This window comes from Tupaia chinensis, unplaced genomic scaffold, assembly GCF_000334495.1.
Source record: "Tupaia chinensis unplaced genomic scaffold, TupChi_1.0 Scaffold000078_1, whole genome shotgun sequence".
NCBI classification, from domain to species: Eukaryota; Metazoa; Chordata; class Mammalia; order Scandentia; family Tupaiidae; genus Tupaia; species Tupaia belangeri.
In genome coordinates, this window is record NW_006159539.1 from 9,410,624 (window position 1) to 9,420,359 (window position 9,736).

The following is a 9,736-nucleotide window of genomic DNA, read 5'->3' on the forward strand; positions in this document are numbered from 1 at the left end:
CTCAGTGAGCAGAGTGCAAAGAAGCCCGAGGGTCAGTGCTGTCGCTCAAAGGCAGCACAGAATGACTCAGCAGTAAATTGGCAGTGGAGGCTGTGCCTGCTAGAGGTACTGGGAATTCATTGAGCAGGAGCTTTGCTTTGGGTGAGAACTCTGCAGGAAGTGTGCACACTCTGCCTGGCTATGTGTGGAAAGAGACATGGTGCTGTCCTGAGGTTTCACCAGCCAGCCTTCTGACTTCTTGATAGCAAGTGTGGGTGAAGAACTGAGGTGGGGATTAATGGAGGGATTTGGGATGCTCGTCATCTTCACTGAGTGTTTTACTCAACTCTTCCCAAACGTGTCTATTATTTTGTTTTCTTTGTTTTTTGTTTTTTAGATCCATAGTGTGTGTGCAGAGAGAGAGATAGAGGGAGGGAAAGTGAGAAATAATCCTTCAGAGGGGATGGCCATGCCACAAACCCTTCTCCATTTTCCTACCAGGATTCTAGGCAGGCATGCACATGCACCTGGTATGTTTTCCAAGCCACCAGATCTGGAATTCCAACCATGTAGTCAGCCATGTGGGATCTAGCTGTCTTAACTACCATGCTACTTGCTGACCCTATAGCTATCACTTTTATAATAAAAATAATAATAATAATAATACAGAATACTAGAATAGCAACAATAATCCAATGCCGTTTACTGAGAGATTATGTGGGAGGGATTGCATGGAGCACTGTGTACCTATTATCAGACCACATCCGGTTGGTTTACCCCATGTATGAGAGGCCTAACAAACTCTTTGTATATACAGTAAACCAAATATTGGGTCGTTGGAAAAGTCATGACGTATTTCTCTATTTTTCTATGCAAAAATGTGTCCTGACTTTTCCAATGACCCAACAGATGTTGAATGAATGAATTTTTCTCCTGACAACCTATGACGTAAGTTGTTTTGTTTTGTTTTTCCCTATGGAGAAAGGTTCTCGTGACTTGAATTTTAAGGGAGTTTTTTAGTGACATCATGCTAGGAAGTAGTAGAAGTGAGACTCGGATCCAGCTCTTTGTAACTGTGGAGTCTTGGCTATGACCGTGGGTGCTCCCTCAGTGTGTTAGGTGCCATGGGCTGTTTGGGAATCTCTTGGTAACAGCTGGGTATGACAAAAGGAGTGCCGTGTCCTCAATACTCACGAAGGCCAAACCCAGGATCCCCTGGGGAATAGCCTGCCTCTCTTTCCTTTGATCATTAAACCTCCTAGTCTGTCTTCTTTCTTTTTTGAAATGACATCCTGTGGACACTGTAAGAAGTTAATGGGGGGACCATAGTTTGCATAATGGCTATGTCGCTGGACTCTCTTGTAGTTGACTGTGGTTCGAATCTCGGACCCGGTGGCTTAAACTCTTGCCAGGCGTGTGTGCATGCGTACCCAAGATCCCGAGAGGAGAATGGAGGAGAAGGGATTGTGGCGTGGCCATCCCCCCTGGGGGGTGATTTCTCACTTTCTCTCTTTCTGTTTCTCTGTGCCTTTCTGGCGAGCACACGTGCCCTATAGCAAAAACCTCCTCCCCCCCAAAAAAGAAAGAAGAAGTTAATGGGAGTGGATGTTACTAAATTAGAAAGTATTAAGCAAATGATAAAGAAATCATTTTTAAGAAGAGTCTCCTGATAATAAACATGCAAAATAAAACAAAACTCTATGGAAGACCCGTGGGCAAATATTATGAAATATGCTAGGAAGGTTTTAAAGCATTATACAAGGGGTTGGCAGATACAGTTTTACTATAGAGTGCTGGGGAGAGACAGAGACCTAGGGAGGAAAAGTAAGAAAGCACCTCCCCCCGTCATTCATGGGGCACAGCCATTCTGTATTCCCTTTTCCTCCGTTCTCCTTTTGGGATTTTGGGTGTACGTGTGCATACAATCTGTGTTTCCTCAGTTGCTGCGTGTGGGACTTGAATTGCTCAGTCAAGTACATGGAATCTAGCTGCCTTAACCTCCATGTCATTTGCTTACCCCGGCAAACTTTTTTTTTTTTAATTCTTTTTTTAAATAAATGGCCAGATGGTATGTCCGGCTTTGTGGACCATAAGATCTTTATTCAATTCTGGTATTGTAGCATGAAATCTGTCATAGCTAATATATACATGAATAGATGGGGCCATATTTCTGTTAGACTTTCTTTGTAAAGACAAGTGGTAAGCTGAATTTGGCTCATGGGCTGTAATTTGCCTTCTGAAAAGTGCAAAAATTGAAGATGAATCAACTTGCCATGTGATAGACTTCATTATTTTTTATTTATTTATTTATTTTTTTAAAGAATTTAAGCATTTTATTTATTTTTTAATTTGACCAGTGAAAGAGAGAGATGGAAAGCATGCCACCAGGTCCAGGACTCAAACCATGGTTAGCCATGTGGGAGTCTAGCACCTCAATCACCATGCCACCTACCGGCCCCTAGACTTGATTATTTTCTGAACAGGGTTCTGCTTTATTTATTTATTTTGGAGAGTTTTTTTTTTGATATATTTTTATTTATTTATTTATTTTTAATTAATTTATTTGCAGTCATTCACTGTACATCATTACAGCATGCAAAATGAGATTTACCATCCAGAGTACACTGTAAATTGTCTCAATCAAGCACATCAGCAAACATATTATTGTCAGCAAATAATTTTCAACTTCTTGTTTTCTGTATGTTTTGCTTTTTTTTCCTCCCCATCCTTGATTCCCTATCTCTTACCCTCTGCCATCTCTCACTCTCCTCCCACACTGTCTCTGGTATTTATGTTTGCTTTCTATACTGTTTTCCCCCCGCATTGTATTGAATTACTAAAGACCTTAATTAATCTAAATATTTTCATAGCAAACACAGCTGATATATACATTTCCATGGACACAAGTCCAGTATATACTGCATAATGACTTAATCATTCATATTATAAAAAAATTTCCATTTCTAGTTCCTAGAATTATTTTTATCCCTCTTGCTCACCCTCTGTCCTTTCTCACCCTCTTCTCACACTATTTTGGAAAGTTTTGTTGTCGTTTGCTATAGGACAGGGATGCTCACCAGAGACAGAGACAAAGAGACAGAAAGCAAGAAATGTGGGTGTTGGCCATACTGCAGTTCTTTCTCCTGCGTTCTCCTGGGATCATGGGTATGCACACACATGAGCCAGATGGGATTTTTCAAGCCACCAGACCTGGGACTCCATCCAAAGTCAGCCATGTGGGAGTTCAGAGATGTAACCCCTATGCCATCTGCTGACCCCAGCTTCCCAGTTTTGACAGCTCTGATTGTCTTATAACTCCTTTTTATTTTAAAGCCATCACTGGGTCCAGTTGCTTCTAATGGTCATTCCAACCTTATCTTGCCACTTTGTCTGCCATGTGGGGTTTTGTGATTGTGACTATAAGTGTCTTACATACTCATATTCTCAACAGCCTGGATGGGGATTATAGTTGAACAAATATGTAGTATGAGATACAGATCCTTTGCTTTAATAGAGTCGTTTTCAAAGATGATACAATTGATATTCTTAGCCGATGTTTTACTCTTATTTAGCTTTTCTGGATGTGGCTTTCTGTGTTCTTCCACTGAAGTTAAAACACTGAGTGACAGCTTGCATAGTTTATCATTTGACTTCCTGTGTGTACTTCATGGGAGGTGGTATTTGTACAGGATCACAACTACTATATACAAAATGGGAAATGCTGTTTATTCACATCAGTGTCTTGTCCTCACGGTCCTTAGTGACATAAGATTTTCTTTTCTAAAGTAATTGTTCTATCCACTCTAATATCTCTGAATATCCCACTGAATTTATTATTATTATTATTATTATTATTTGCTATAGGGCATGTGCACTCGCTGGAGAGACAGACAGAAAATGAGAAATTATCCCCAGGGGGATGGCCATACTGCAACCCCTTCTCTTCCATTCTCCTCTTGAGAATTTTGGGCACGTATACACACGTTACCTAGCTTGAGTTCTAAGCTTCCAGGTCTAGAACTTGAACTGTGGTCAACCATGTGAGACTCCAGTGACTTAACCACTATGCAACCTGCTGGCCTCTCCTGCTGAATTTTTAAATTTACTTTCTTACAGATAAGGGATCTTCAATGAAAGGGAATATGACATTCGTATTGCCTTTTTATAAATGCAAGTGTAGCTAAGAAATGCCAAGCAAACTCACTGTCTTAGAAAACGTGTGTGTGTGTGTATGTGTGTGCGCACACACATACACACACATACACGTGTGGTGTGTGGCTTACTGGTAGCACAACTGGACCCTCAAGGGAAAGGTCTTGGGTTTGTGTCTTAGTGTCCCCCGGGGCATGCTGGGTGAGTGTGCGTATGACCATGGTCTGGGCCAGCTGAGACTGGGGACGGATTGTGACATGGGGACCATATTAAATGTGCCTGTGTCTCTGTCTTTCTCTCATGAAATAAACTTAAAACACACATCCCCCAATAAACACCTAAAGGCAGTGATGAGGGTCATAGGGGGATTAACCTCAGACTAATGTTCATCCCAAGGTGTAAGATGTTAATGCCGTATTTTTGAATGCCTGTGTGTAATTAGACAGTTTTGTCATATTGAGATTTACAGACTTTGATGATACTCAAAATTACTTTGCTTCTCCTGAGAAAGTCCCTGAAAATAATTAACTTGAAATGATTAAAACCAATGCGTAGTGGACCAATGATGTATAGCCCAATTATAAGATGGATTGTTATTTAATGAAAAGGAATGATACAGACAACTATATGGATGGATTTCAGAGGCATTAGGCTGAATTAAATATGCCAGTTTTAAAAATTTGCACACTGTGTGATTCCATTGATAGAATATTCTAGAAAAAATTGTATAAGGAAAACACATTATGAATGAAGATGTAATGAAAACAGTGATTGCCATAGGTAGGTTAGGAGTTGGGGATGAGATTTGACCACAATGGATAACACAGACGGTTTTATTTGGAAGGTAAAAGACCAGTTCTATATTTTGATGATGGTAGAAGTTGTACAAATATACATGTTAAAAATCAGCCATGGGGACCAGCAGATGGGGTAATGGTTATATCGCTAGACTCCCATATAGTTGACTACAGTTTGAGTCCCAGACTTGGAGGCTGAAAATCATACCAGGTGCATGTGTGTGCATGCCCAAAATCCCAAGAGGAGACTGGAGGAAAACCCGACTGCGTCATGGCTATTGCCTCTAGGGGGTAATTTCTCGCTTTCTGTCTGTCTCTCTGGCAAGTACATGCGCCCCATAGCAAAAATCTCTCTCTCAAAAAAAAAAAATTAGTAATGTACAGACAAAATGCTAATTTTACCACCATCATCCTCATCTTTATCTATTTTTTTTTTGGCTATAGATGACATGCACTCATCAGAGAGATCTATAGACAAAGAGAGAGAGAGAGAGAGAGAGAGAGTGTGAAATCATCTTCCAGGATGGATGGTCATGCCACAGTCCCTTCTCTTCTATCCTCTTCTTGGGATTTTGGACATGCACACATGACTAGCATTATTGTCCAGCCACCAGGTCCTGGATTCAAACCATGAACTGGCCATGTGGGAATCTAATGTCTTAACCTCCATGTCACCTACTGGCCCTGTGCTCATCTTTATAAAAAGAAATACAACAAAAACAAACAAAAAACCAGAGTGCTTATTATGCTTACTGAAAGCATTTTTAAATAATATTCTAATGATAGTGGTATTCCTGACAATATAAATGTCCCTTTAATGAAAAATGGATTTGTTTTTATAGTTACTAGGCTTACAAAGAAGGTGAAACAATACAGCTTCTGCTCAGGAGCTAATAGCTGGGGTGCTGTGTAAGAGTGTAGGGGTATTCCAAGTTATGTGTCCCCCAGCGGTTGTAACTTGGTCATTCTGTGCATATGGAACATTCTGCCGTTCTTTATGGTAATCACTTTGCTGCTTTGGTGTATATATATGGTGTGTGACAGTTACAGTGGCTGTGGGAACCATAACTTTTAGTTCGGTGACTTTTCTATGAGTAAAACCAGCCATAATGTTGAATTAACGTCGTTCCTCATGTTTAATTTCCACGTTGTTATAAGTGGAAGTCTTATTACGTATTGGAATAAATGCTCTGTTCATTCTTGATCGCACGTGAATGGGAATACTTATGTGGACTTATCTTGTTATTTAATTAATGTCATCATTAAGTACAGTGAGGACAATTTGGGAGAACCTAGAGGGTACGTGGGCCAAGAGACGATGTGATTTAAGCTTCCATTCATTCACTTCTCCACTGGAAACTGAGAGGACCTTCAAAAAGCTGCTGGAAAAAATGTCCTATGTAATAACAATAATAAAAAAATCTGGGGCCAGCTGGTAGTATAGTGGTTAAGGTGACTGGATGACTGAACAGTTCAAGTCTCAGATCAAGCAGCCTGAAAAACATGCTGGGTGCATGTGTGTGCATGCCGAAAATCCCCAAAGGAGGAAGAAATGGAGGGGAAGGGATTGGGGCATGACCAGAACCCATGGGTGGTAGTTTCTCTCACTTCCTTTCTCTGTCAAACACCCTGTAAAGCATCCTCTGGCAAAATTAAAAAGCAAAAACAAAAACAAATTTTTTTGCATTGTGATAAATTTATACTTTTGTTTTTTTCTGGTTTTTTTTTTTTTTTTTTTTTTTTGAGAGATTTTTGCCATAGGGCGTGTGCGCTCGCCAGACAGACAGAGACAGAAAGTGAGGAATCACCCTCCAGGGGGGGATGGCCACGCCACAATTCCTTCTCCTCCATTCTCCTCTTGGGGTCTTGGGCGCACACGCACCCGGTGTGAGTTTTAAGCTGCCGGGTCCAGGATGCGAACCGCGGTCGACTACATGGGAGTCCAGCGACATAGCCATTATACTAGCTGCTGGTTCCTCATTACATTTTTTATGTAATTTTTGAAGTGCCTAGTAGAAGATAAACTTGTTAGATACCATCCTTGGTGAGTAACATAGAGTTGAAGCAGAAATTTGGACTGCAGCCCTGGCAGTTGTGTGGAATTGTCTTCAAGCAGGACTGGTTAGTTCAGTGGGGCACTATTTCCCTAAATAAAACTAAAGCTAACAGTGGGAGATCTTTTGTTTTTAATGACCTCAAAGTGTCTGATACTGCTGGTTCCTGCCGGCTGTGTGTGTGATAAAGTGGTTATTGGTATTGTAAATCAGGTAAAAATTGATCAAGTTTCTGGGAAATGATAATGTATGGTGTAAAAAGCATGCAAAGAAGTCTGTTTGACATTGGGAGAATTGAGTAAGCTTCTGATTTTGCCATAAAGCAGTTTCCAGACAATCCTGCCCAACTTAGAGTTTTTGTTTTGTTTGTTTTTTTTAAAGAGAGATTTCTTTTGCTGTAGGAAATGTGCACTCACCAGAAAGACAGAGACACAAAGACAAAAACTGAGAATTCACCACCCTCAAGAAGGATGGCCAAGTCACAATCCCTTCTTCTCTTCCCTTCTCCTTTCAGGGTTTTGGGCACGCATGCATACACGCCTGCCATGAATGTCAAGCCACAGGGTCTGGGACTTGAACTATGGTCAGCCACATAGGGGTTTAGTGCCTTAACCACTGTGGTACCTGCTTGCCTCAGAGTCTTTTCAAACATAGCAAGAAACAGAGGGAGAGGTCCTTTCTCATATCTCACAGTCAGATTTATTGAGAGTCGGGGCTCTTTTCTTGCCTAGGTAGTGGTGGTTCTTGCAGGGCCAGGTAGATACAGTGACTGAAGTGCTGGAGCCCTAGAAAAAGCCAGAAATGTCTGAAATCATGGTCCTGTGTGAGTTCACCGAACTGGACAAAACATACTTGTAGTCCAGGAACTTTAGACCTGGGGCTAGTGGGAGAAGAAGCAGTTGAACCGTAGATCTGAAAACTTGTAGTGTCTCTGTTTTTTCCAGCCATTAGGCTCTAAGCCTACATGTGATCAGGGCTCAGGTCTGCCCTGATTTACCCTTCTTTTTTCTTTCTTTCTTTTCTTTTTCTTTTTTTTTTTTTTAGAATTATGTATTTAATTTTATTATTATTTTTTAAAAATGTGCTACAGGGCACATGTGCTTGACAGAGAGCAAGCCACTGGGTCTAGGACTCAGACTGCAGTTGGCCATGTGAGAGTCCAGCACCTTAACCACCATGCCACCTGCTGGCCCTCTAGCCCATCTTACCACCGAATGCAGTTATGGGCCAGAGAACCCTTGCTTGCTTACAAGACCTCACTATCCCTTTTGGTGGTGGAACAATTGCTCATTGCATGAAGTTCCATTGGAGAAGAGAGAGTGTCTAGGAAGGCAGCCTATGATCCAGCAGAGTCTTTTAACTGTGCTCAAGACTCCCTTGATGGTGGTTGGGGATGAGAAAGACTAGTGTCGTCATCAGTGATGGGTCCCCTCGATGCTCGAATGGTTCTTGGTGTCTTAAGCGATCTCTGCAGGCCTGCTTCCTGTCTTCACCCAAGCCCATAACCTTGGCGGTAGCTATCCGTCTTTGGAGGAGAAAATTTGATGTTTTTACATGAGAAATCAGCTCTAACTAATGTTCAATGCCGACAGGAACATACCCCAGTTGCTGGAGGGTGGTCCACTCAAGTCCCTATCACTCCATTTGTCCCTAAAGGCGGCTGTCCTCAGATTTCATCCCAGAAATCCCATGAAGTCTTGGAGCCTTTGGGAGCCTCTTATTTGTATATGTACAAGCCGACACAATGAAAAATGTACTGTCTCTCCTCCTAATGGCTGCATTCATTGTCTTGAGGGATCATTTTCTGAGTTCACAAGGTATATTTAAGTTAGGAAACAGACATAACTCATTCTGAGATAACTTATTCAGAATTTGAGCTTCCTAGTTTGGGATTGATGATTGTCCAGTTGATAGACCTGTGACATTTGAATGGAGGAAGGCCTCATTTTGAAACACATTGTAGTGACTGATATGCTCTGTTCTCTGGAGCCTGAGTGGCTCAGTTACTTCTGGAAGCTGAGGGGCCAGACATACGCGTCCAGGGAGGGATCTGGCCCTATGGTGCTGCTGTTCCATTTCCTTTCTTGGGATCAAAGCTATTTGCATCCAACCATGCAAATGAACTAGGGGTGCCCAAGTGACCCAGCAAGGGAACAACGCTGGCCTTATCTACACTCAGATGACTTCAAGGCCACAGCCAGAGACACGTCACAGAGACCTCCTCTTATTGCCAGTCCTTGCCTCACAAAGAGGAAGACAGCCCATTCACCTGCAAATGGGAATGCAAATACCAGATTTCCAAAGCGGAAGACCTGATGGAGTCTATCTTTATGGACTGATTATATTTTGATTGTTTTATTTTTGAGAGAGAGATTTTTACTATAGGGTGTGGACATGTGTGCTTGCCAGAGAGACAGAGAAAACCAGGGACAAAAAGTGAAAAAGTGAAGTCACACCCTACCCCCCGCCCCTGCCAGGGGATGGTCATGCCTCAATCCCATCTCCCTTCCCCTCTCAGGATTTTAGGCACGCATGCACACACACCCAGCATGAGTTTTAAGTTGCCGGGTACGGGACTCAAACAGTGACCACCTAGTTGGGAGTCCAACCATATAACCATGACGCCATCTGCTGGTCCCACTTTTGATTTTTAAAGCTTTTTTTTTTTCCTTTTTATTTACAGAAGCCGTGTGGAAGTGGTGATCTGAATGCCTCTATGACATCGCAACATTTTGAAGAACAATCTGTGAGTGG

The 9,736-nt window shown here is 41.8% G+C and overlaps 1 protein-coding gene across 1 annotated transcript in view; it reads left to right on the forward strand.

The window, feature by feature from the left end:
- MCTP2 (multiple C2 and transmembrane domain containing 2) overlaps nt 1-9,736 on the forward strand; it is a 279,496-nt gene that overhangs the window by 63,472 nt on the left and 206,288 nt on the right. The window contains exon 3 of the mRNA XM_006142677.3: nt 9,666-9,728. Coding sequence (XP_006142739.1) covers nt 9,666-9,728 — 63 coding nt within the window. The remainder of the gene's footprint in view (nt 1-9,665; nt 9,729-9,736) is intronic.